At 49.7% G+C, this 27,888-nt stretch overlaps 1 protein-coding gene across 1 annotated transcript; it reads right to left on the bottom strand.

Moving 5' to 3' along the window:
- Positions 1-13: 13 nt before the first annotated feature.
- Positions 14-27,799, bottom strand: CLSTN3 (calsyntenin 3). The gene is made up of 18 exons (XM_036455290.2): positions 27,433-27,799; positions 24,882-25,004; positions 24,240-24,435; positions 22,756-22,964; positions 22,369-22,518; positions 21,923-22,108; positions 20,941-21,222; positions 19,976-20,088; positions 16,831-16,993; positions 15,601-15,657; positions 14,611-14,768; positions 14,315-14,463; positions 9,579-9,805; positions 9,109-9,279; positions 8,149-8,294; positions 7,809-7,944; positions 706-908; positions 14-461 (listed from the first exon to the last, which is right to left on the bottom strand). The coding sequence occupies exons 1-18, from the start codon at positions 27,494-27,496 to the stop codon at positions 321-323; spliced, it is 2,874 nt and encodes a 957-aa protein (XP_036311183.1). The 5' UTR covers positions 27,497-27,799; the 3' UTR covers positions 14-320.
- Positions 27,800-27,888: the final 89 nt, after the last annotated feature.

Genomic DNA, 27,888 nt, shown 5'->3' with positions numbered 1-27,888 from the left:
AAACACTGATCTAGGGGAAGGCTGCTCTAAAGGGCAGAAAATGCAGCCAGAGTCTTCCACTCTGGGTAGCGGGGGAGCCCAGAGGCATGGGAGCAAGGTGGGCAGGGGGGGGAGAGGATGGGGATGGTAGACTCCAGTGGGGCCAACTGGAATTTTGATATTAAAGGATGGCTCCAGCTCTCTCCCTCGCAAGTCTCTCTTCTCTCAGAATGTCATCCTCTCTTTTCTGAGAGTGTCTCTGTCTCACCAGGGCAGAATTCTACCTCTCTCTCTCTGGCTCTCTCTCTCTCTCTCTCTCTGTTTAGGGAGGGGTGTAGGCCTTAGTAGCGGTGTGGGGGGGTCTCAATGATGCGTCTCTCATCACTGCTGGGTGAGTCAGCTGCCTCTGAGTCACTGCTGTCCTCATCCTCCTGCTGGCCACCGGCAGTCCCCGCCACACAGGCTTGCCGATTCTGGTAGGACTGGGGAAGGCAGGAGTGGAGAAGAGAGGGGCTCAGTGACCTGACACACCCAGAGCCTCTCAGCCTCCCTTAGTCTCCTTCCCTCACCCCTCTCCCACCTCCTTCCCTTGTACAAGCCTTTCTCCTTTCTACTCAGAGGCTATGCCCAGAGCTTTCCCCCCAGCCATTCCTTAGAGGTCTTCGCTGTATATGCTGCAGCTGAATCTCGACCCTTCAGGCCTCCCCACTCCCCAGGGCCACTCACCTCCATGGGGTTCACGATGATGGTGAGAGCAGAGTCATCCCAGAAGAGGTCGGGGTCCTTGGGGTCACTGGAGGCCCCTGGGGGCCCACTGGCCCCCGAGACACGGCGGTGAAGGGAGTGGATTCTCACCAGGCCCAGGATGACCATGAGCACCAGGAAGCCCACACACACCACAATGATGAGAGTCGCTGCGCTGGGGACCACTGTGGGGAGAGCATGCGGTAAGCAGATCAGGGCCAGGCCCACAGGAGGGGACTCAGCCCAGGGTCAGGGAGGGGGGTATCTCTGAATAAGAGAAGAGAAGATCCATGATGACTCAGAAGAGGAGACTACCCTGGAGACGCTAGAATAAAAATAGAGCTGGAGAGGACCAGAGACCAAGAGAGAAGCTGTCGGCAGAGTGGCTGCTGCTAGAGAGAGGGAAGGAGATATGTAAGTGAAGGCAGGGCAGGATGGGGAAGGGCTCCCAGCCCAGTGCTGTCAGGAGCAGCCCTGTTTTCAGCGAGGAGAGGGCAAGGTTTGGAACCTGCCCAGGTCATCTTCTCAGGACCACTTGGCCTAGGAATGAGCTGCTCAGTGCCCAATGAGAGGAGAGAGGCAACTATGTGAGCTTAATGGTGTGGGAGGAGAGAATGCCCAAGGCTGGGACAGGTCTAAGGGGCAAGGAGCAGCCCCTTCACTTACCCACCTGGATTGGACTCACTCCTGCTGGGTGCTGCCTCCCTCCTCCTCATGGGCTTAGGGCTCCGGGTCCTCCGGGGCCTCTGCTCCTCCCTAACCTCCCTCTGTGGTACACCCCTCCTCACTTTGGCCCTCTCATGCCTCTGGTCCTGCAGCCCCACTTTAAGGCCCAGGCTCAGGGGAGCATGGACCTTGAAGGGCAGTGAGACATTGAAGGGCATGTGGACTCTCACGTGGACCCTAGAGCTGATGGCGGAAAAGCAGATGTGCATGCACAGGTACATGCCCAGGAAGACGGTGCGGGCACACGGCCAGACAAAGGTCGCCATACACTGCACCCAAGCCAGGCCTCTGCTGGCCCACACAGCTGCCTGCACCAGCCACCTGGCAGCCTGCTCACACACCAGGGTCAATGGGATGCGTCTGAGGGTCTCCAGAAAGGCAGCGAAGAGCCACAGGTGCAGCGTCACCCAGCTCCCTGCCAGCTGGGCACACCAAGCAACCGCCTGAAGGAGGATGTAAACAGCACAGACATGGACTGCAAGGGCCACAGAGCGAGCTGCTGTGAGCACAGCCCTGCCCACCCGCTGCACACACACAAACAGCCCTCGGAGAAGCAGGAGGAGGCAGAGCTGGAGAGCCCGCAGTCCCAGGGATAGCAGTTGGAGGCAGAGACCCCACACGTGCACACCCAGGCCCAGGGCCCTCACAGGCAGCTGGGTCACTACACCCCTCGGGGTGCACATCCTGCCCGCTGTCTTTGCTCCCAGCAGCTCACCCGACCACAGAGGCTCCATGAGGCCCAGACTCTGAGCAGTCCTGTTGCTGAGGAACTATTAAATGCATGGATGTCTCTCTCTGTCTCTCTCTCTCTCTCTCTCTCTCTCTCTCTCTCTCTCTCTCTCTCTCTCTCTCCCTCCCTCCCTCACACACACACACACGTTATGTTCCGGTAACAGATAAACCTCCTGGTCCTGAGTTTACCCTCAGCCTGTAAGACTCACATGTCAAGAGACAGAGCAGAGCGCAAAAAAGCACACAGCACAGGAGCCCCACACACCCTGCTGCAGTCCCCTGCTTGCAGCAGCCAGCACACTCATGCTGCCACCACACACACCGCCACGCACTCCAGGGCCAACCAGGTGTGTGGAGAACGCCCGGTCTGAGCAGGCACTCTAGCTTCACACCTCCCTAAGGCCACCCTGATGGGTCCCTGCCAAGTTGGTCCCCGTCCTGACCCATAGCCCACTTGGAGCCACTCTCCAGCTAGAGCTGACTCTGCCTAGCAGGGCAGGCAGCCTCCCTGGGCACTGGCTCCATCCAGGGCAGAGATGAGCCTGGTTGGATCTGAATTTCTCAACAGCCTGGGCATGGGGGAAGAAGAAAGAGGGAGACAGAGAAGACCTTTCTGCCCATCTGCAGGAAATAGTCCCTTCCCAAGTTGTTGGAAAATAAATCAATTTCACTAAAAAAAAAGAGATGTTGCCAGGAAGGCTGGTCAACAACCTTAATTGCTCTAACCTTTAGTTGAGATATTGTTAGCTGAAGCAGAATCTACCTTGTTTGTCCCATGAAAGTTTCTGTTATTTCCTGCCTAATGGCTACATGTAAATTTCTGTTTAGGTTGCCTAACATGGTTTCCCCAAAGTCTCAATAAAAGGGTATTGCAGGGCCAGAGCAGAGAGTAGTTCTCCCAGTAGAGTTGGATGTCTGCCTGGCCTCCCATATCGCTAAGTTGAATTTCTTCAAGTCTCAAGTCTCTTCATTTGTGTGCGGCCCTTCTCCAGAACCTGAACCCTGAATTGGAACTCTTTCTACGTGGGCCGTGAAGGAGAGTCCTATACCAAGTCTCCATGCCAATGAGCAAGATGGAGGGGAGTGGGCACCAGCTAAGCCCAGGCTCTAGAAGGAGTGGAGGCCACAGCAGGTAAACTTGCTCTGGGCACAATGACGATAAGCCAAACCTTCTGGTTTATGCCTTAATCAAACGCATTTGGTCCTTTGAGACTCCAGCCTGGCAAAGGAAATCGCAAGTTGATTGCCAGGACTAAGAAATGATGCAGGAAAGATAAAATTCCAGCACTCTATTGATAGGCCAATGAGCATGGTTCATTAGTTTAAAATGAGCAAAGGAGGCCAGGGAAATGGGAGGATTTTTAAATGAGCTACAGACAAAAATCAAGAGTTTTAACAATGAAGCAACCTTTCTTGCTGCATTAGATCTGAGCAGTCACTTCTGGCTTTCAATGACCTCCATAGTCAATCTGAAAGGGTGTTTTAGCAAATAGCCCATGTGAACTCCTGGCTTCAACTGATGGTGAGGACACTGTGGAGAGCCCTGTCCACAGCTCTGCATGCCCCCTCTGTGAAGACCATCAGGAGAAACCTCTTTCTGCCCTTGGTCCCAGGGCTTCTCCTGAAATTCTGCTTGGCTCCTATCCTATGACCTTCATAACTTCTCAGGTTCCTCTTTGCTTTAGCGACAAGGAAGTTCAGAGTCAGTATTTGACCCACTCTCATAACTGCAGTCTCCGAGTATTTTATGAACTGGTTTAATCTTATTCTTCTTTCACCTTTGTCCTTTCCGCCGCACTTCCTAATACATTTTCTACCTTTATCCTATTACATTGTAGGTCTTTCTGAAAAGCCTTGTAGGAAACAAAGTAGGGAAATGGCTCCCAAACCTTGCTGCACACTGGAATCACTTAAGAATCTTTGAACCGAAACCAGTTTGGCTCAGTGGATAGAGCGTCATCCTGCAGACTGCAAGGTCCTAGGTTTGATTCCAGTTAAGGGCACACATACCTTGATTACGGGCATATCCCCAAAAGGGGGTGTGCAGGAGACAGCTGATCGATGTTTCTAACTCTCTATCCCTCTCCCTTTCTCTCTGTAAAAAAAATCAATAAAATATATTTTTAAAATTAAAAATATTTTTTGAAAACCCTGATGCCTGGCTCCCACTGCCGGCCATTCTGATTTAACTGGTCTGGAGTGTAACCTAGGCACCAAACGTGTTTACAGCTCCCCAAGTGATACTGAGAAGCATCACACTTTTGGATGACTAGATAAATACTATCTTCATCATTCTGTCTCACCATTCTCAGACAACCATATTCTCCCTAATCCAAATTGCCCTAAACCACCCACCCACCCCCACTATTCAAATTCTCATCCTCTCTCATAGCCACACAAAATTCCTTCTATCCTTCAAAGTTGAAGTTCAAACTCTATGTGCACCACAAAACATTCCCTGACTGCCCCCCTTCACACGGATCTGTTTTCTGATGTACTTGAGAACTTCAGGGAAATCCACCTCCTGTCTCTTTGGAGGAAACGGTATCTCTCACTGCTTCTGCCTGGCTAGAGGAATTTGACATTGCAAAGCCTTAATTCTATAATACCACTCTTGGGATTGGGTGGGGGAAGAGATGGATTGCCTTGAGGCAGGTTTTATGAAGTGGATCTCCTGGTAAGCTCAGGAGATGTTACCGCCAATGACCCCAGGTGAACTAGAAACTCTGCACAATTCTCAACCCAAAATAAAGGGGAAAGCAAGAGCAGGTTGCGGTTCTCAGGTAGGATCTCAGAGCAAGCTTGGTTGGCCTGCACATCAGCTCAGAACAGTGGATGGGAAGGTGAATAAGGACGATACTTACCCTGGAGCACTGCCAGCTGGGGAGGGGGTGGGAGAGGGGAGGAAGCGCTGGCATAGTTAGAGAGGGACCTCCCCTGGGACCTCATGCCACAGAAAACAAAGACTGAAAAATCTCACCCAGCAACAATGCCAACAAAGATTTAGATTGAGCTTAATCTGTGTAGCAGGACCCAGTATCTAATCCAGACAAGGTGGAGTGGGCCAATTCAGGGGAAAGAACTGGAGAAAGAGCTAGGGAATCATGATAAGAAGAAAGACATTGGCCCTGAGGGTTTATGGAAACAATCACGTCTCTCTACCAACTAAAGGCTGAGGGAAGCCTGTCCAGCATGGCTCAGTGGTTGAGCACTGACCTGTGAACCAAGAAGTCATGGCTCGATTCCCAGTCAGGGCACATGCCCGGGTTGTGGGCTCCGTCCCCCGTGTGGGACTTGCAGGAAGCAGCCGATCAATGATTCTCTGCCATCATTCATGTTTCTCTCTCTCTCTCCCTATCCCCTCCTCTCTGAAATCAATAAAAAATAAAAATAAATAAATAAATAAAATAAAAACCAGTGAAGCTTCTTGGAACCTCTGCAACTTGGTTATGCCTTATACTCCCTCCTCATCCCTAGTTCCACCTGCTCGGCCACAGTGTCAGAGTAAAACACTTAAAAAGGTTTCTGCAGAAGAAAGAAGGGAGGCAGTACCAGGGATAGCAATACACAAACGATAGTGTAGCAGTGGCCACTGCCCACGGCAAAAAAGCCAGACTGAGTAAGAAGCTCTGGGAAGCCCTAGAAAGTATTGAGGCTGCTGAAACCACTTTGGCTCAGTGGTAGAGCGTAAGGACTGAAAGGTCCCAGGTTCAATTCCGGTCAAGGGCATGTACATTGCTTGCGGGCACATCCCTGGTAGGGGGTGTGCAAGAGGCAGCTGGTGGATGTTTCTCTCTCATCGATGTTTCTAGCTCTCTCTCTCTCCCTTCCTCTCTGTAAAAAATCAATAAAATATTTTAAATAAATAAATAAATAAAATGTTCAATCTTTAAAAAGAAAAAGAAAGTATTGAGGCTAATAATAGTGTGTGTGTGTGTGTGTGTGTGTGTTTAAGCATATAATATAAATGGAGAGAGTATGAAGTGCACAGGCTCTGGATTGCTGCCTGGATTTTAATCGTGGCTCCATCACTTTCTTAGGGTGTGATCTTAGCAAAGTCTTTAACCTCTCAGGGCTTCCTTCCCCTGCCTTTAAAGGGGATAATTCTCGTACCTATTTCATTTGCTGTGTGTAAGGCCCAAATGAGTTAATATGTGTAAAAGCCCAAAAGCATAGTGCCTGGCACACATGGATGTGGTTGCCGTTCTTCTGACTGAATGCATTGAAGGGAGTGCGGTACTTTCAGGGCAGTGCTCACTGACAACTTCTTCCCACAAAGCATTCTTAGAACCCCTTAAGGAATTGCCTTCACAGCCTATGATACACCTTTTGACATTTTTTTTCAAAAGTGACAAATCTGTGCCCTTTGAGATTGGGTTTAATGTTTAAAAATGCAAAATGACATCCATGCCAACTCTGACAAAACTGGATGGTGAAGTTGGGTAATACTGAACTGGGCCAAAAGCATGGTGCATCCAAAAACATAAAATAAAATAAGTGCAACCTCCTCAATTGGTTTTGAAAGCAATCAAAAAGGGGGTTTAAAAACCATTTTTAGCACTATCAGAGTAATTTTGCAGTTTTTAAAATGTGGGGAAGACTCATTTTATAATATTTGGTATAAATCTCAAGTTGCAAAATAATAGGATCCAAACTTTGTAAAAAAGGGGGGGAAATGGGGATAGAAAAAAAACTGGCACATAAAAAAAAAACTTATTAAAATGGTTTCCTCTCTGTGATAGAATCATGGCTGGGTTTTCTTCTTTACACTTGCAGTTTCTGGTTTCTCTGCTATTAAGCAATTCTTACTAGTACATGGGAATTTAGAGATTGTGTCACTGGTGAAGGACCATAGCCAAGGCGATTGCTTTGAAGGGCGGCACCTCGCCGAAACCGGTTTGGCTCAATGGATAGAGCGTAGGCTTGGGGACTGAAGGGTCCCAGGTTCGATTCCGGTCAAGGTCATGTACCTTGGTTGTGGGCATATCCCCAGTAGGGAGTGTGCAAGAGGCAGCTGATAGATGACTCTCTCTCATCGATGTTTCTAACTATCTCTCTCCCTTCCTCTCTGGTCAAAATCAATAAAATATATTTAAAAAAAAAAAAATGAAGGGCGGCACCTCATCTGCATGTTTACCCACGAGCTCATTTTGATTTAGAAACAGTCTTATGACTTTGTCCATAGCACGTGATTACACATGTCATAGTGCCAACTTTCCCCTGGGGGATAGGAACAGTATCCTGTAATTCTTTTAGATTCCTAATGGTACTTTAGGACAGTGTTGACTTAATAATACTTGATAACTTCACTATCCAGGTTCCCTGGGTCCGGGGCTTACGGATATTGTTGTGGGAGGGCAGCAGGAACAACAAAGGGTTGGCCTACCCCCTCACTGACTTCATGATTCCTAGCACGAGTGTCCCCGCAATGACACACAGGATGATCTTCACAAGGGGAAAGTGATGATCAGGGGAATAAAGGGACTGGAATACAGCCTTTAGGTACCACAAGGGAGCAGAACCCACTGCTCCACCCTGTCCGCCCCCCCTCCCTGGGGTGGAGGGGGAGGGTGCCTGTGCCCAGCCCCGTCCCCTGCCCCCTGCCCACCCCGCACAGCCTTACATACTGGAGTTTCGGTGGGAGCTGGCCAAGCTGTGTCCAGCCATCTCAGGAGGAAGCAGGTGGCCACGGTGCAGGAACTGCTGGGAGCTGAGCACGTGGCTCGGGTGGGCAACCCGGTTCATGCTGTGCAGGACGTTGACCTGGGGAGGGAGAGCTTGTTGGGCACGCACTCCTCCCCAGGTCCAACTCCACCTCCCCAAAGCCCTCTCTTAACCACTGCCCCACAGCTGCTGCTGCCCCACCCACCACTGGGGCCAGGAGTCCTCCCTGCTGTCATTTCCATTCCCACCGCCTATCGGTTCAGTCCACTCCACCCTGTGGGAGGAAAGAGACTCTCTAAGTACCTCCACGATGAATTCATTGCTGGAGTAACGACCATTCATTTCTGAGCAGGAAAGCCGGAATTTCCTGGCATAGAGGGCAGCTCCGTGCCGCAGCCTATAATGAGCCTGCCTCAGGATCTCTTCATACACAGTGATGCTCTCCACCCCTGGAGGACGAGCAAGCAGCTCAGTGCGGGAGCCAGGGAAGAGGCCCAGGGCGGACTCTCTCTCTGACTCCCACCAGCCTAGAGTGGGTTTCTCCACCCTTCAACAGGAGTTCTCAGAGGAAGCAATGTCCCTTCTGCTCCCTCCCCAAGCTGGCTCTAATGGACTGGAATGGGCTGCATTTCCTGCTCTGGTTTCCTCTCTAATGCTCTGTGGCTTCTGAGTAGGGATGGAGAGAAGAAAACCAGGGCCTTCTGCAGCACATTAAGGAGGTGGCAAGCAGGAGAGAAACAGAGAGAGGAGGAAATACAGAAATGACCAGGGAGGCTCTGGAAGGGACTGGGAATGGGAGGAGACTGGTGATGCCAATCAGCTTCCATCCTCCCTTATGGAGGACCCTTTGGAGAAGACCAGGCTTCCTTTGGAAGTTTCCAAATCATTCCCTCTTGTTAGATGACCTCCTAACAGAAAGCTATGCTGTTTACATAAGATGAGTGAGATGGAAGGGACACAGGATGGCTGATATCAAACAGCTAGAGAATTAGGAAGCTGGTCAAAGAAGGCTTGGCCAAAGGAGAGGTGGAGGTGAGCCAGGCTGTAGAAAGAAGAGGGAGAAAGGACTATTGGAGCCTAACCCTCAGTACATCTCCTCCAGGGTCAATCTAGAAGCCAAACAATTTTCCAGGCTGGGAAGATGTGAAATGTCACTTGGCCACAACCCTGGACCTGAAAGGGGGACCCTCTGGACTTCCCAGGACTTGGTCATGGGGAAGAGAACACACAGAAAAAGAGGAGAGGCTCTCGGGCCCCACTGACCAGCAATGGTGATGTAGGCAGACGTGTTGGTGAGCTCCAGCCCTCGCTGCTGCAAGGATGCCATGTCCAAGAGCAGGCTTTCCCGCTCTGGGTCTAGGTCATCCCCCACCAGAGAAATCTCACAGCCGTCCAGGTTGTGCACAATCTCATCCGACATGCGTGTATCTGTCACTGTATTGGAGAGAGTTAGGGTCTGGGTCAGAGTGAGGCCCACCTCATGGCCACTCTTCCTTCCCTTCCAGGGTCATTCCCTGGAAGTCAGCTTCATTTTCAAGGACCCCATTACCCAACAATTTCCATCCACCTGTGAGCCTCCTACTACTGGCTCTTCTTCCTAATGGTAAGTGGTTCTAGTCAAGGAAATGCAGGATGAAGTTGCTGCTCGCATCCAGTCCCAGATTTTCTCCCTCGCTCTGGTGCCAGACCGGGACCCTCCTCGGGATGATCTCACTCCCTGGGGTCATCCTTACCTGTTCCCTGCCAACTCTCATCTTTTTTGGCCTCCACCTGGTGAGAAATGGAGCAAGTGATTTGAAGATCTGGGAACAGAGCCACCCCCTCGGATCCCTCGAAGTCCACAGCTGGGCGGGCAAAGTGAGCAGTGCCACTCAGCAGGATCTGGGGGGCATCGGGCTGGAGGACAACCACATAGCCCTCAACTTCGGGGATGGAGACGCAAGACTCTTCACTGAAGCACCTATGTGAGAAATGGGGAGAGGCAGCTATGACCCCAAGACCCCCTCCCTTAGAATCTATATTCTGTTTCATCCCTCTGGGCCTCCACCTCTACATAGAGCAGCCCATGTGGTGAGGAGAGGAAAGGGGGATAGTGTCTCTACATCACTACCATTACCCCCTCTAGTAGAGCTGAAGAGAGAGATACTGTCTCTCATGAAGATGCTACTATAAGAAAGATCAAAGGCAGAAAGTCAGGCAACCCTAACCTAAAGGGATGACCACATCAACAAAGTCTTATCCCAAAATTATGGAACTTCTGGCAAACTTGTATTTTACAAGCTGAGCTTACAGAAATGTACATAACACACAGTTCTTTATCCAAGAGGTGTTTTTCTTTTTCTTTTTTTAAAAATATATTTCATTGATTTTTTTTATATAGACAGGAAGGGAGAGGGATAGAGAGTTAGAAATATCAATAAGAGGGAAACATCAATCAGCTGCCTCCTGCACACACTCCACTGGGTATGTGCCCAGACAAGGTACATGCCCTTGACTGGAATCGAACCTGAGACCCTTGAGTCCGCAGGCCAATGATCTAACCAATAAGCCAAACTGGCTAGGGCCAAGAGGTGTTTTTCTTAAAGTGTGTTTAGTATAATATCTGCAGATATATGCCTCAAAATATTCTCCACAAAAGGAGTTGGGGCCCTATCAAAAGATGTTTGCTGTCTTGATGAGTCTTCTGTTGACTCTCTTTTAATATCAGAGTAGCACACTTTGGTAGGTGAACTAATCTGACTATCTGGGACCTGCATCCACCTTCCCATGACACCTCGCTGATCTTGGTGCCGATACAAACTCTCCCTAGAAAACTCAGCCAGGCTGAACCAACCAACGGTACAGCAGCTCAGGAAGATGCTCCCAGGAACCCCTCTCACCCAATCCTATATTCATCCTATCTAATAAAAGAGTAATATGCGAATTGACTGACACTCCAACACACAAGATGGCTACCCCCATATGGTCAAAGATGGCTGCCCCCATGTGGACACAAGATGGCCGCCACAAGATGGCCTGCAGTGAAGGGCAGTTGGGAGACCAGGCCTGAAGGGGAGGGCAGTTAGGAGTGACCAGACTGGAAAGGGAGGGCAGTTAGGAGCAATCAGGCTGGCAGGGGAGCAGTTAGGCATCAATAAGGCTGGCAGGAGAGTGGTTAGAGGGTGATCAGGCTAGCAGGCAAAAAGTGGTTAGGGGCAATCAGGAAGGCAGGCAGGTGAGCAGTTGGGAGCCAGCAATCCTGGAATGTGAGAACTGGGCCTAAAAAGGCAGTCAGACATCCCTCAAGGGGTCCAAGATTGGAGAGGGTGCAGGCTGGGCTGAGGAACACATACCCCCTGCCCCCGTGCATGAATTTTGTGCATTGGGCCTCTGGTAAATAATAATTCTCACAGCATTTGCTGGTTTATGAAGCATTTTACCCATATGACTTCATTTATCTTTTTTTCAATGCTGGAGGACAGGGATAAGAAAGCAAAGCTTTTAGGTCAAGCATCTTGGCCATATAAGAAGCACGTGTCCTAGTCAAGGCTGAAACCGCTCTTATTCTTCCAAGTCCACGATCTTCCCACTAAACTAAACCAAACCACAGCCATCATGTGGGTTCACACCACCCCAATCTATAATAATAAAAGTGTAATATGCTAATTAGCCCAGAAGTCCTTCCAGACGAAGCTGGGGCTGCGAGGGAAGCCCGGATCCTGGGTGGCCTGAAGCCTGGGTCCCAGCTGCCAGAGAGAAGCCAGTGCTGGCAGCCAGGGGAAGAAAGGCTTATTCTTGCATGAATTTTGTGTATCGGGCCTCTAGTTTATTTATAAGGAAATGTCCCCTTGAACAAGTTATCTTCAAAAAGAAGTTGCTAATTCCAGGGCAGAGCTTATGGTCCACATGCTTACCAAATGCCAACTGAATTGACTTTGCTAAGAGGACCATTATTGGTGTGCCTGAGCATACCCAGCTTGATGGTGGGAGCCAAAAGAGAGAAGGGTAGCCTCAGCCGACACAATGAGCTCAGAGCCTCTAAAGTAGGGGTGTCGAACTCAATCAGAGAAGGGGCCAAAATCTAAAATCCAGCCTAAATAGCGGGCCGAATGGTTTACTGAACAGACATAAACTGTCATTGTGATGGAAACGCAGCGGAGTGCAGTGATGACAGCGCGGTGCGGGCCACATTGCAAGGCCTGGCAGGACGGATTTGGCCCGCGGGCCTTGTGTTTGACACATGTGCTCTAAAGGGACCAATGCCCACAGCTTACCGAACTCCAGTGCCATAGGAAGCAGGGCCTACAACAGTTTACAGAGAGGAAGGGAAAGGTATAGAGAGCTAGAAACATTGATGAGAGAGAAACATCAATCAGCTGCCTCTTGCACACCCCCTACTAGGGATGTGCCCGCAACCAAGGTACATGCCCTTGACCGGATTCAAACCTGAGACCTTTCAGTCTGCAGGCCGACGCTCTACCCACCGAGCCAAACCGGTTTCGGCTAGCTCTCTTTCTTTGAGGTGTTGAAAAACTTCTAGATAGAGATTATAGCAAGCTGGTAGAAATTCAAGAGCTATGGGGGAAAGGACAAAGCTAGAGAAAAAGATGGGGTAGCATCTTTCTAGATGGGCTTTCCTAGAAAGAGGTTAAAAAAATAATAATGACTGAATAGTTGTATTAACCTGGCTTTAAGAGGCCCGAGAACTGAACGCTGGAAGTTAGGGAAGCCACCTGAACTAGGGCAAGGATATGCGCCAGAGAAAAGGAAGTGCTGTGGTAGGTATCTGTGTCTCCCTGTTTTCTCATTCATACATGCGCACAAATGCACAGCCTCTATATTTTCTCCCACAACCTCAAGAAAGTATTAGGGCAGCACTAACCAACCATATGGAAGCACTAAAACTGGAGAAATGAGAGTTCATTCTTTCTTAACCTCAGAAAGAAAACAACTGTACTAAAGGATCAATGTCAGCTCCCAGCCCTTGCATAAGCTCTTCTCTGGGCAAGACAGAGGTTGGAGGGATTCAGATAAGCCCATCGACAAAGGGGATGTCAAGCTCCTCACCCTGTGGTACTACGCTTGCAGAGCTCCACCCTGAGCTAAGAGACAGCCCTCCCTTCTAACTTGGTCTTTGGCTGACTGAGGAGAATTAAGCCCTTCTTAACTGGGTGACAGCCCTCTAACTAAAACATGGGTTCTGACTAAAACATGATGGGACACATCCTCAGCTCTGATCTGTGCCCACATGACTTCATTCACCTGTGGCCTTCAACTCCACATCGTGACCACACCACCGACCAGCAGCCAGACTCCCCAAAGCCTCTGCCCCTGCCTTCCACTGCTCTAATTGTGAGGCCTGATCGTTACACCCCGTCACTGCCTAGGGCTCAGACCTCTCACATCTCTAAACCCACTCCCCTCAAGACAGGGACAAGTCAGCGGTGTTAACCTTCATTCAGTTTGTGGAGAAACTGAGGCAGAGTAAAGAAGAGAATGCTTACACAAGAATCCGGACTCCTACATTGTGTGATCCACCCACTAGATGGAAGTATATCCTAAAAACTGCCCCATAAACATACTAAGGGGTGAAAATGCCCGTATAGTAAGAGCTAAGTAGAGTAGGCATTCTATCAGGCATTTAATCTGGATTATATCATTTAGTTATAACAATTCCATGAGTTACATTCTATTGTTATCCTTGCTTTATCCTTTCGCATTTGTTCAATGTGAAAAAGCTAGTAATAGACTCTGTCCATAACTATTATGCTTTCATTACCTCTCTGTATTTTTAAAACTGTAAATCTGTATTTTTAAACACCAAATACACTTAAACCTGGAAGTAATGTATAATTTTTTAATGATTTCAAAATAATTCACTTAAAATGCAAAGGTCAACAAGCTTTTTTCTGTGAAGGGCCGGGCAGAAAATATTTTCAGCTTTTTGGCCATACAATCTCTGTCCCAACTACTCAGCCTGCCACCACAGTGGAAAAGCAGCCATAAATAATATGCAGATAGAAGGACATGGCTGTGTTCTAATAAAACTTTATTTACAAAAACAGGCAGCAGGCCAGATTGAGACTTAGATCATCCAATTTGACCTTGCAAGAGCTTGATGAATCAAGGACAAAATAGGTGAAGCAACTTGAGCTATTCGCCTAATACCTTCAAAGCAATGAGTATTGAGTCAGAATTAATATCAGCTCTCCCAGATCCCAATCCAGTTCCTTCCCTGTCTCACTTTAAGAATCAGCAGAGATATGTGACTGACTCCCACCTCCTGCGTTTCAGTGAGAGGCACCGAGAAAGTTTAAATCTCTCAAGTCCTGGAAGTGTGGAAAGAGTAATATACATCAGTTGCTGGGAAATCAGTCTAGTCCAGGCTATGTCAACCAAGCAGGTCAAGTGTCCTCTCCCCATCCATTAAGTGAATTACCCTGACAGCCTGTGCCTACTCTGTGATTTGCCCACCCCACCCCACACTCACTTGACGGCAGTGGTGAGGCGCAGGGGCCTGACGCCAGGCGTGGCAAAGCGCAGAGTGTTCATGTAAGCCACATGCTGCAGGGCATGGTTGAAGGTCTCCACATCATCCCCCTCCAGGGTGAGCAGGGACTGCGAGGGGTTCACGTGGACCTGGGTCCCAGACACAGACACAGTTGAGAGCAAGGCCCAGGAGGGAAGAGAGGAAGGGAGCCGAGGTAGAAAGGTGGGACAAGGTTGGAGGACTGGGGGGGAAGGGGGGCATGTCTGGAAGGAGTGGGCTGGAGGAAGGGGATATACCTTCATGCCTTTGCCCAGGCTCTCGAAATCCCTATAGTCCAGCCCCTCCCGACATGCATAGAGGCACTCGATGACCTCACGGCTCTCCAGGCGGCCTGAGCGCACGCTGAAACCAGCCAGGTAGCCATGAAAGTAGTGGTGGATCGGCAAGGGGTCTCCTAGGGCAGGAACACAGGGGCAGACGGGAGGTGAGAAGAAAGGAGGAATACAACAAGGAAAGGGACTAAGGGACTAAGGGAAAGGGAGAAGAAAGAAAGCGCAGAAAGCTCGGGAAAGAAAATTCAAAGGAGAAAGGTGGAAACTAAAAGATGGAAAGAAGAGAGATGTGAGAGAAATGAGGCTACATGGGAGAGACTGGAGAAGGCAGAGAGAGAGTTATAATAATAAAAGCATAATATGTTAATTAGACTGGACATTCTTCCGGATGAAGCCCAGGCCGAAAGGGCTAGGCAAGCCACTGCAGGTGCGAGGGCCAAGCCCCTTGTACGAATTTCATGCATCGGGCCTTTAGTACAGAATAAAACAAGGGGAGAAAAGGATGAAAAATAGAAGCAACAGAAATGAGAAAAGCTTCCAGGACAGGGAAAAAGGGAAGAAGAAAAGCAAGACCCAGGGAGGAAAGAGGAGACACAACGAGGAAAAGGAGGAGACTGGTAGAGAGGGCATCTTTAGAAGCATGCAAGGAGACCAGGGTGAATGTGTGTGAGCTTCACAGATGCTCAGATCCTCCTGTGTGAACGACTCCCACCTCCTGCGTCTCAGCGAGAGAGACCCTTCACTTCATTCTGTAGGCAGGATGGGACACCCAGAATCCATCTGGCCTGTCACCAGGGAAACCCTACCTTGCTGTAGTTCTCAGAGGCTCTGCCCCCCGGTGGCATGGGAAGCATAACTAACAAGGCTGAACAGGATTTGGTGTGGAAAAAGGGAGTGCAGAACAGAAAGTTAAGGTGAGAACTCTCTGGTCTCCAGTTCTTACACACAGAGTACCTGGTGTGGCATCCGTACTGTTGTCTCCACCTTTTTCTTTCTCCTTGTTCTTCTCCTCTGGAGGAGGGGAAAAAAGTGGCAGTGAGCTCAAAGTTATAAGGACAGAATGACAGAGAGGAAGAAGAGGTCTTCCCTGCTCTGACCTGCCCTTATAGGACTTGCAACCTCTTTATTTACTGATGAGAGAGAGAGAGAGAGAGAGAGAGAGAGAGAGAGAGAGAGAGAGAGAGAGAGAGAGAGAGAGAGAACGATTTATTGTTCCACTTATTTATGTATTCACTAGAGTCCCGGTGCGTAAAAGTCATGCACTGGGGGAAAGGGATCCCTCAGCCTGGCCTGTGCCCTCTTGCACTCCAGGAGTCTCAGGGGTGTCTGACTGATGGCTTAGGTCCTCTCTCCATGGAGAGTGGGCCTAAGCCATCAGTCAGACATCTTTAGCGCAGACACAGAAGCAGGAGAGGTTCCTGCCACTGCCACTGCACTTGCCAGCCATGAGCCCGGCTTCTGGCTGAGCAGTGCTCCCCCTGTGGGAGCACACTGACCACCAGGGTGCAGCTCCTGCATTGAGCATCTGCCCTCTTGTGGTCAGTGCACATCATAGCAACCAGTCAGTCCATTGTTCCACCACTAGATTGATTTGCATATTAGCTTTTTATTATACAGGATTGGTTGTTTCTTGGATATGCTACCGGGGATCAAACCTGCAACCTTGGTGTATTGGGACAACCAACTGAGCTACCCAGCCACGGCCCCAACCCTTTTTTTGTCATATCTTAATCCCTCCAGCCTCTAGTATAGACAAACCCCCAAATATGTTGCTGAGGAAACACAAGGGTTCTGGTAAGACAGACCGACACACACACTCTCCCAGAAGGAAAAAAAATAAGTGAAAGAAAAACTTCAAGTTGGAAGATTGATGACTCTCTGAAGGGTTACTGCCCTCCAACAGGGTAAAGGGCTGTGGAAATCATGTTCACTGTGATGGGACAGAGTGAAAAGTGGCTGAAGTGACAGAAAGATTCCCAGGATGCCTGAGAAGGAAATTTTTCCAACTCAGAGGTGGTGACCAGTGGGATAGGTAGGGGATATAGGGGGCTGTGGTGTCCACTGGAGATCTTTTTGAGTCACCCTGCCCAACTGCACGAAGTCAGGCTGTCCTTGCTCCTTCACCAATCCTAAGCCACTAGGCTCCAACCTTCAGTGTCTCCACGGAGCAACTCAGGGACTTACCAGTCCAGCAGGCCCCGATCATGAGAGCAGGCTCCTTTCGGGGTGGGTGGATGAGACCATTGTCATGGATGAGAGCAGGGTCAAAGGAGATGCCATCAGCATAGAGTGTGACTGTGGGGAACTCAAGGTTCAAAGCATAGTGGTGCCACTCGTCATCGCAGACCTGGCGGAATAGGATAGGGGTATGTTCCCTCAGTGACTTCATCTTCAGGGAACTAACACAAGGCACTGCCCCTTCTCCTGAGACTCAAGGGACAATCCCTACCCTGTTTCCCCGAAAATAGGACAGTGTCTTATATTAATTTTTTCTCCCAAAGTTGCGCTAGGTCTTATTTTCAGGGGATGTCTTATCTTTCCATGCGCTAGGTCTTATTTTCGGAGGATGTCTTATTTTCGGGGAAACACAGTAGTATTCCCAGTTCTATCATCAGGACTTACTAGGGAATTATTGGCTACCCAGTTCAAGGAATAGCATCCTTGTGCAAAATCTATTAGGCAGCCAACCTAATACCTAAAATTCCACTCTTCAGGTAAATCGTTAAAACTATAAACATTTCTAAGAGGAGTAACATGCTATTTTATGAATTAATTTTCCCAAAATAATTTATGCTTAGAACATAACAAATTCTTTCCTACTTCAGGGCTTTTACATCTGTTTCTTCTCTACCAGTCCCATCCTACAGGACTAAGCTTACATCTCTCCTCAGTCACCTTCCCCGGACATCCAATGTAAGGTAAGTTCCCCCATCTTTGCCTTCCCCTTTTTCCTACTTCAGTACCTTACTCTTTCAGAGCATTTATCACAATTTATCATTTTTATATGTCTGCTTACTTTCTAAAAATATCTCCAACTAAAATGTAACCTTAATAAAGGCAAAGACTTTGTTCCATCTCATATTCTGTTGTATCCCCAGAATCTAGCAGATTAACAAGGACTTAATTGATATTTAATAAGTATTTGTTGAATAAATAAAAGTAAAAGAAAAATAGGAGTAATGTTACCAATATTAGCAACATGGCAGAAGATCAAGAAGTAGCAAATGGCAGACTTTCTCTTTTTTTAATAGTACCACAAAAAGCAGAAGCTTTTGTAAATAGCCCTCAACTATCCAATTTGTGGGTTTTCAGGCCCTTCATTTCCCATTCTCTCTCCTCCACTTCCTGTCTTTTTTCAGCCATTTGCTTAACCAGCCACTCCACCAGAGGTTTAATGGGTTTCCATGGGGAGATGGAAACCCATTAGTCCCCACTAGTCCTTGTGGTTAGCTTGGGGAATGCAACTGTTGGCTCAAGAGAGAAATTTACTGTTTTGTTTTGGGGGATTTGGGTCCATTTTTATTTATCCTTCATAATCACAGATAGTAACAATAAGAAATAACATGCATAGAGTCCTTTCCAGTCTATGGTCATGTGTGGAATAATGACATTTCGGTCAACAATCTATCATATATACAATGGTGGTCCTATAAGATTATAATGGAGCTAAAAAATTCCTTGTCACCTAGTGACATCATAGCTGTCATAACATCAAAGTGCAGCACATTAATCACTTGCTTGTGTTGATGCTGGTGTAAACAAGCCTACTGTGCTGCCAGTTATATATAGAATATTCTATCTAATAAAAGAGTAATATGCAAATTGACTGTCCTCCAACACACAAGATGGCTGCCCCCATGTGGACATAAGATGGCTGCCACAAGATAGCCAGCAGGGGAGGGCAGTTGGGAGGGACCAGGCCTACAAGGGAGGGCAGTTGGGGGTGATCAAGCCTGCAGAGAAGGACAGTAGTGGGGGAGGGAGACCCAGGTCTCAGGGCAGGGCAGTTAGGGGGGACCAGGCCTGCAGGAGAGGACAGTTTGGGGGGACCCAGGATTGCAGGAGAGGGTAGTTGGGAGGAGGGGACCAGAGCAGCAGGGAAGAACAATTAGGGGTGATGAGGCTAGCGGGAGAGGGCAGTTAGGGGTGACAAGGTTGGCAGGGGAGGGCAGTTGGGGGGGAACAGGCCTTCAGAGGTGAGCAGTTAGGGGCAATCGGGCTGGCAGGGGAGCAATTAGGCATCAATCAGGCTGGCATGGGAGTGGTTAGGAGGTTATCAGGCTGGCAGGCAGAAGCAGTTAGAGGCAATCAGGAAGGCAGGCAGGTGAGCAGTTGGGAGCCAGCAGTCCTGGATTGTGAGAGGGATGTCTGACTGCCCGTTTAAACTTACATAGGTACTTCATAATGATAATAAATAATTATGTTACTGGTTTATGTACTTACTATACTATATTTTTATCATTATTTCAGAGTGTAGTCTTTCTACTCATAAAAAAATTTTTTTGTAAAATAGTATTAACTGTTATGCCAGCAGCAGCCTCAGATTTCTCATGTTTATCATGGGCCTGGATTGCATCATTTTCTCTTGTGCTTGACTTAACCTAGTGTGGTTTTACACAGTAACATGCTGTATAGGCCTGTAGCCTAGGAGCAAGAGGCTATCCCATCTAGCCTATATGTGTAATCGGTTTCTGTAAGTGTACCGGTACTCTATGATGTTCACACAACAACAAAATTGCCTAACAATGCATTTCTTAGAACATATTCTGTCATTAAGCAGGGATAGCAGTATAATAAAGGTCTAGTGTGTCATTTAATCCTATAACAACTCTGAATATAGAATTCTTATATATAGAATTCTTACCATTTAATAGGTAAACAAACTGAAGTTTAGACATATTAACCAAGTTTCCAGAGCTAGTAAGTTCCCCTGGCAGAACTCAAACCCAATCTGTGTACCTCGGAATTACTTATTTTTTCAATTACAACATGCTAACTGCTTGAGAGTCAGAGACATGTACTGTTAAGGTTCTAGATCTGAAAGAGCTTAAATAAAACAAGGGGGGGGGGGAGGAAATGGTTGGTTGGGTTTGATGTTAGTAGTTTTTTGTTTCCTATTTCCTTTTAATCCAGGAGTGCTTTCTGCAGAAGACAAGCCTTGGAAATAGGAAACAAGAGAACCTAAGGGTATAAGGGTGAGGAACAGAAAGTGGAACATGAAAGAGAGGGCATGGGGCAACCAAAAAAAAAAAAAAAAACACCTCAAATCCCTGCTCTATGCTTCTTCTCCCCTGAAAGCAAGTTACCCAACTTTCTGGCACTGGCTCACCTGCTCCAGCTTCCAGAGGAACTTGACTGGGCGAGCACTCTCCAGCAGAGGCCAGTAGAGGAAGGAAATCCTGCAGCCATGCACCGTCAGTGAGTAGTGAGAGAAGCCATCCTCTGAGGGCAGAGGATAGGAATGGGAGTCAAACACAGGGCCTGGGGCAAGAACAGGTTCAAAGCACCAGAAGGGAGAGGACACTGGGTTCTCTTTGCCCTCTCATGCACTCTCTCATTCCTGCATTCACTAGTCTTCTCCCTCCAACACACACACACACACACACACACACACACACGCGTGCGCGGGCACACACACACACACACACACCTACGTCCAGTTCAGGTGATAACAAGAGCTTCTTGGGCACTCTGATTGGCTGAGGGGGACACCAGCCAGCCTGCTCCCACCCAGATCATTATTGGTCCTTTGGTTAATACAAACATCATCGGTGACAATCCTCTTCAAGTCACAATATATGACCTCAGAGAAGTGGCAGAAATGAAAGAGCATATGAAGCTGAGCCTCCTTCACTCGACCCCTAGAAGGATGTATCACACAGTTGAAGGAGGAGGCATACTTAGTGTTGGAGCCAACTAGCCCTTATAAGAGGAAAATGGGCAGAGATGGATGAGAAAGAATGGGGCACACCACCACCCAGGCCTTTCCACCATAGTGGAAGGGTTTCAATGGGAGCAGATTCAGGGGGCAGTTTATAGTGGGATGCAGAAAGACTGGGCACCCGCAAGTGAGATGGCAGAGAGCAGTCCCACTGCACTCTGAGAGCAGTAGGATCTCAACTTCTCATGTTGAGAGCCAATCAAAGAATTTCAGGAAGTATCAGACCTAGCACTGCCATCTTACAGGTGCAGCAAGAGGAAGTGGCCCATTCACAGTCACGGACTAGACAGTGATAGAGGCCAGACAAGAAGCCAGTATCCCACTCTCCGACCAGTGCCATGAGCAAGGCTCACCATTCTGGACAGTGTTACACACGATTGTTTCCTCTTCCTTCTTGCCCTTATTGGGAGTTACACCGTGCTTCATCCAGAAGGACAGGGTAAAGTGGTCACTGAGGTTGTCCTGGGGCCCTGAGCCCAGCCCTGACATGCCACTCAGGGGCACCTGCACAGCTTGGGTGCCGTTGAACCAGTAGATAAGACTGCTGTCCTGGCTGTAGTGCACCGAGAGTCCTGCCGTCCAGTTGGCATTGGGGCCAGGCATGGGCAACAGGTCCACCTCCCCAGTGGCAGCACCTGCAGGAGCCCCAGAAGGCACACATGTCAGAGCTGAGCAGCAGCAGATTGGGAACTGGGGAGTAGGCAGAGGAAGAGTGACTAATGAGAAAAAAATCTCCTACAGTTCATCTCACCACCTCTTCTGGCCTTCCAAAGACAAGAGAGGAATGGACTTCTCTTTTTTTTTATTTTTTAAAAATATATATTTTTTATTGATGTTTTACAGAGAGAAAGGGAGAAGGATAGAAAGTTAGAAACATCGATGAGAGAGAAACATCGACCAGCTGCGTCCTGCACACCCCCTAATGGGGATGTGCCCACAACTAAGATACATGCCCTTGACCGGAATCAAACCTGGGACCCTTCAGTCCGCAGGCAGGCCGAGGCTCTGTTCACTGAGCCAAACCAGTCTCAGCATGGACCTCTCTTTTAGGAATACCTCTCCAATCAACCCATTCTCCAACTTTTCCTCTCTCCCTATCATTTTCCCACAATGTATTATCTGGTGATCATTTTGTGCTACAATTATGCATCTTTGCCAACAACATATTTATTTGATCTTTGGATCACAAAAGCTAACTACATGCCACAACCCCTGTGAATATATACACATGGACAAAAGGAGATACAGTGCAGATTCTTAAAACAGAGGTAGAGGAGGGTCATGTAAAGGCTGGGTGGGGAGGGGCAGGACTAGGGGTTGGGGCTGCACACCCACCACAGAGTTTCCGCAACGCCCGCTCGGAGTAGTTGTCTCGGTCGCAGCCTTTGGCCACATGGCTGGTCTGCAGCTCTATGGTGGCCTGGATATTCCAGAGAGGTTCGTCGCAGGTCTCCAGGCGGATACCAGGGAACAAAGCCAAGCTCCCGGCGCCTGGTGCATATTCAATCCTTTTGTTCCAGCCTGCATGGGGGACAGGGAGAGGGCAGTGGAGAGACAGAAGATAAAGGCAGCCCCTCCTATCTACCCATTCTGCTCTTGCTATTCCACTGACTCATCCTCCTACAAAAATGGCTGCCCAGGGTAGACAGTTACAAGCCTGAACCTAAATACCCCTCCCCGGACTCCTAGCCTAGCTCCCAGGACTGTCAGAAGCGACGAAAAGCGAGGTGAAGGTGAAAAATGACTTGCACAATGATGAGTCACAGAGCAGGGTTCCTCACCTTGCCAGCTGGGTTTGCAGGTGGGCTTCACCTGGATCTCCACCTGGGCGTCATCTGCCGCCCGCTTCTTCCCACAGTCGTAAGCTGTCACTGTAAACTTGTAGAGCTTCTCACCGCTGTACTGCAGCTTCTCTGTGTTCTCAATGTTCCCTGGGGTTGGGGATGGGGGAGGATTGAGATGGTCAGAAGCACTAAGAAAACCTAGGGAGACAAAGGGGGCAGGGGCCTCAGGAGCTAACTAAGCGTCAGGAAGCTGAAGAGAAGGTATCTGGGGGGAAAGGGCTCCACATCTGGAAAGGAGGGTGTGCAGGGCAGAGAAGGGAATAGCTCAACCCTGGGGTGTCCTGAGGGATATGGGTGCACAAGATGGGCAGGGGCTGAACTCACCATCATTGTCAATGAGGAAGGGGGTGTTGGGCGTGAGGATCTCGTAGTAGCAGATCTGGCTGTACTGGGGGGAGCAGTCACCATCAATGGCTTCCACCCGCAGGATGCGGTCGTACAGCTTCCCCTCAGTCACTGCAGCTCGGTACAGCCGCTCCACAAACACGGGGGCAAACTCGTTCACATCATTGACACGCACATGAACAGTCGCCCTGCAGGTGCCAGAGCGGGAGAGGAGGGGAGAGAACGAGTCAGCCATCCTCATGCTGGAGACTCCAGAGAGGCACAAGCAGAAATCCAGACAGGGAATCAGAGCAGGAGGGAGGCAGTCTGTCCCTTAGCTTGGGACAGTCAGGCACCTCGAGGGAGAGGGCCCTCACGGGAACTGTGCCAAGGAAAGGATGTCTGCAGGGAGGGGTAAGAACCACCCCGGGTGACACCAACACTGATCTAGATGGCTTCTGTACAAAAAAGGTTGGGGCTGCCCAGATGAGGGGTGACAGGATTTGGGGCCCAGCAGGTCATTCCTTCACAGCAATCGGATCCAATGAGATAATCAAGGAAGACGCAGGGTAAAAGCCAAGTTAAAAACCAACCCTGGGAAAGGAAGTGGCATTTGCACAAAAGCCATGTCATCTGACATGAGCGGTACACAGAAGACGAATATTGCCTTCTGTGAACAAGTGTACAATATGCATGTCAGCTGTGCGGTGGGGGTGGAGGGGGCCCCGCACCCCACAGGGCAAGCGAAGCTCAGGCTAACCCTTTGTGCTGAGGCCTGCCCCTCGCCAAGATCCAGGCACCCAGAACCCAAGAGGCAAAGCTCTTGCCTCCAAATAGGAAACTGAGTCACAAAGAGCCGTTTATCTCCAGGGCCTCTTAGTAACCCAGGAATCCTGAAGGCCAATTTTCACCCAGTCTCACATGAGAAGTTAGCTTGGCACAAAGGAGTCCCAGGTCCCAGCCTCTCTCATGCTGTAGCCAGCCCATGCCCACCCTCACGCAGAGTGCTGTGTGTGTTAGAATGGTGAGTGTGGTCACACTGCAGATAGACAGGTGGAACGGTAGTAAGGAATCTACAGTGCTGAGTGTGCTCCTTCCTTTCCTCCTTGCTCTCCTGGTCATCGTGACGCCCATGTACTGAGCCCATTACCATCTGTCAGGCACCGTGAGGCATGCTTTTTTATACAAACCTTCTCCTTTCATCTTCACAGCAACCTTAAGACGTAGGTGACATCGTTATTTCTATTTTACAGATAAGAAAAGCAGATCCAGAAAGGCTAAGTTGCCCAAGGCCATAAGAGGCAGAGACAGGATTAGATCCTACTAAGTTCTACTATATAACTCTGTCTCCTGTCCCTAAACCCTATAAACAGAGAGGGAATAGACAGATAACATTCAATGACTGCACAGAGGGAGGGTGGTGAGGGGCTTGGAAGGAGGGAGGAGACCCTGCAGCAGGGGGCACAGGACAAGGGCTTCCTCACTTGTGGGACTTCTTGGTGTTGGCTCCATCAGGGCCCTCGCCACAGTCATAGGCCTGGATGGTGAAAGTGTGCTCCTTCTGGGCCTCGCAGTCCACTGGCTCCTTGGCCCGAATCAGCCCTTCTCCTGTTGCCTTGTCCAGGATCACAGCCTCAAAAGGCACCCCAGATCCATGGATCCGGAAGCCACAGATCTCACCTGGCCAAGGGGGCAGGGAAAGATGAGGCTCTTGCACTACCTCCAGCATTTCCTTCCAGCCTCAGTCTCTCTGCCTCAGATTCTTCTCCTCCCAAACCCAGTCCTTTTTGTGCACCTGAAGGCAATAATTACCAAGCATTCAGCTCCACGCCAGCTTTCCTGATCAACAACCTCTCAGAGGTACCAGGTCTGAGATATGGCAAAATCTTAATGCATTTAACCCCTGCCCTGCCCATGTCCTCTCTGGTTGCCTTTACTCATCAACCACCAGCTTCGATGTAGCCCTTTCTACTCCTTGAGCCAACTTCGTCTTCCACTTTCCCAGGCCTCTTTCCCACTTCCTTATTGCTCTCCCACCCAGGACCTCTCCTCTCCTCCCCTGCCCTCTACCCTCCCAACCACTTTTCTCTGTCCTACCCACCTTGCAATCCACCAATCCCAATTACCTGCATAGCGCAGGGGGGCGTCCTTGTCCAGGGCGAAGAGTGGTGGGTTCAGCAGGACCGTATTGTCATTCTCCATGACGATGCCCTGGTATTCCGCCTCAATCCATGGCTTGTGCTTGTTGGCTGAGCCCCCACCAAGGGAGAGGAGAGGAAGAACCTGTGAGCTCGCCCGCCACTCCCACAAAACCCTCATTGACTCAGACAAACTCACACTCCAATATCACTACCCTTTCCACACCCTGCAGAAGCACCTGCAGGTGGGAAAAAAAATGAGGACAAGAAATCAGCTATTAAAGGAGTCAGAAGGTCTGAGGGAAGTCACAGCCTTCTCCTATGGCAAGACAGAAAGTTTCCATGGCAACAGTCTGCCCTGAAGAGAGGGATGGGTCTTCTAACTTCTCTGGGAAACATGGTCAGAGGGTGGAGAATATTCTTTAGGGATTTCAAGTGCTGGAGAATAGAGACTGGGGAATTCAGGAAACAGTGGTGGGCCATCAGAAGGCCCTAGGGAAGGGAAGGCATAGATTAAGGGCAGAGTTGATATTAGAAAAAAGTAGATTTAGAAGTTTCCTGAGGTCCTGATGATTTATCCTCTCCATCACCACTATCACTACCCCTTTCAATCCTGATCCCTTCACTCTGCACTTCTCCCAGCCAAGCCCCAACCTAAGGCCATTCTCCCAGAGTGGAAGGAAGAGGAGGAAAGAGAGAAGAGAAAATATATAGGACAGAGGGAGGGGGACAGAGAAGGGCAGAGATAGAGCGGAGGAATCAATGCCAAATAACTGGACCCAGAAGAGCCGACATCCTAAGGGATTATCGAGCTGGCCTAGAAACAGGACAAATCTCCTTCCTGCTTCTCACCCCCACAGCCATGAGAACACAATCTATGTTCCCCCCACCAAGGTGACCAAACCCCACACTCCCTGAACCCCGCTTTTTATATAGTCTCATGACGTAGTCCAAACTCTTGCCTACTCCATCCTACTGCCCTCCAACCACCAGCCAATTCCAGATGGATGTGGGACTCACTCAGCCTCCAAATCCCCCCTATCTCCTTCCAGACTTAGCTCCACTGTGTTTCCTGCCAGGTCCAATTTCCCACTAGCCTGGTAAGAGGCTACGGGGAAAGCACAGCATGTTCCCTTCCCTTCCTCCATCACCTCCCAACCCCAGCCCCCACTGCCTGCTCTATCTAATCCTGTCATGCCAACCCTCAAGGCTCCCAAGCTCATTTATGATGGCCCATCAGCAGGCCATGGGCAGAGAAGGACATCATCCAAAAGGATGTCGCCAAAGGAAACTCGTCCCCAGAATGTCATGGTGAGCAAGAAATCCTGATATCCATTTTTCCCAGGCGATGGCTCTCCCCTGGGAGTCTCAAGCCCACTTACTGCTCCTATCCCAAAAAAGCCTTCTTGTATCTGAAAGTCTGCCCCTTTCCTCCTGATGACTACCACCTCCCCCTTCTCTAGTGGCAGAGGAGAAAGCCACAAGACGGTGCTCAGGAAGCAGCCCAGGAAATGGCAGGAGGCTAGAAAACCAGACGGAGGTCAGAGATTGAGGGGAGGCACACAGCAAGGTCAGCACTGGCACCCTCTTCACAGCTCACCCCTAACCCTGCTCCTCTCCTCTTGGCCACCAGCTCTCTCCTTGTGTCCATTTCCTTTTGCTCACACCTAGGCTCCCTGTCTTTTCCTTCCTTGACTCTCCCCCTTCCACTCCTCTCATCCGTTCTTCCTGATTTCCCTTTCATTTCTCTCTCTCCCTTTTTTTAGTCTCCACTTTTACCCTTCCCAAGCCCTTCTTATCCCCCTCCACGCCTCATCTCCCTTCTCCTTCTCAGCTTTCCCCCTCAGCACTCATTTAGCTCCCCCACACACCCACTTCTGCCCTTTCCTGCCTTTCTCCACCTACCTGAGGGCTCTTCTTCCATCCCCTCCATTTTTCCCTCCCTCTTGGTCCCTCTGTGGGCCTCACCCAGCTGAATGTATCTGCTGTCTGCCAGAGAGGGCAGCTCTGACAACTCACAACCCAGCTGCATGCAGGCATAAGGGTATAGATGCAGAGGAACACGCCAAAACATACGTGCTCCGAATTGCTGAGCTGCAATGAACAGTTTCTTCCCAGGATGGGATGGAGATGAACCCAATGGATCTGCCACACACCCTTAATGCACGCACACCCCATTGGAAATGGAGAACCACCCAGAGATGTACAACGACCCTCAGGGCAAGTCCTTCTGAGACCTGACATATCTCCAACAGGGAGAAATTGGGAGGGAGGAAGGTAGAAACCCCATGATGGGAATAGCCTATGGGTAAAGACAGACGAGGCAGGAGGATGTGATGGAGGGAGTGGGGGGTAAAGGGGGTAGTTCAAAGGAAAGAAGGGGTAAGTCTGAGAAAATGGATGGGAAGGGGAATGGTGGGAAGAAATGACACCTGTCATGTGCCAGAGAGCCTCATGGCTCCTGCTCACCTCTACCCCACCCACAGTGTTCTGCCTGATACCCCTCTTTTAGTGCCCCCCCCCACCCTACCTCACTCACCTTTGTTACAGGAGCTGGAGGGAAGAAGGGAGGCCAGCAAGAGGGGCAGCAGCAGGAGGGTCATGGTGAGGTGTGGTAAAGAGCAGGGCAGGGCCAGGCGATGGCTCTCCCCTGGGAGTCTCAAGCCCACTTACTGTTCCTTGGGGGAGGGATGCAGGGGACCTCCAAGGAGGGGAGGGAAGACAGAGGGCAGGAGGGCAGAGGCAGAAGGAGCCTGCCGCCCACACTAGTCCATGGAGCACACCTGGGCAGACCCCAACCTGGGTGGCTGAGGTGGGGGGGCTTGCAGTGGCTCGTCGTTTGCTCCCCGGCCCGGCTTCCTCGCTCTTGCGCTCTCTCTCATTCCCATCCCCTCTACTGCAGGATGACGTAAGCACGGCCAGACGAAGATTGATGAGGCCGCGGGCCAATCGGTTGGCTGGGAGGGCCAGGTGCTGCAGCGGGGGAGGGAACCAA

The sequence above is a fragment of the Pipistrellus kuhlii genome, unplaced genomic scaffold (genome assembly GCF_014108245.1).
Source record: "Pipistrellus kuhlii isolate mPipKuh1 unplaced genomic scaffold, mPipKuh1.p scaffold_m20_p_3, whole genome shotgun sequence".
Classification (NCBI taxonomy): Eukaryota; Metazoa; Chordata; class Mammalia; order Chiroptera; family Vespertilionidae; genus Pipistrellus; species Pipistrellus kuhlii.
Note: the sequence above shows the minus strand (reverse complement) of the source record. Positions and strands in the feature narration are given on the sequence as shown.

Coding starts and splice junctions, on each gene's coding strand:
- CLSTN3 (XM_036455290.2), bottom strand. CDS start 27,496: ATGACCCTCCTGCTGCTGCCCCTCTTGCTGGCCTCCCTTCTTCCCTCC. Junction 22,519..22,755: donor CTTCCTCATTGACAATGATG/GTGAGTTCAGCC, acceptor CCCCAACCCCAG/GGAACATTGAGAACACAGAG. Junction 14,464..14,610: donor GCCTGGGCAAAGGCATGAAG/GTATATCCCCTT, acceptor TCTGGGACCCAG/GTCCACGTGAACCCCTCGCA.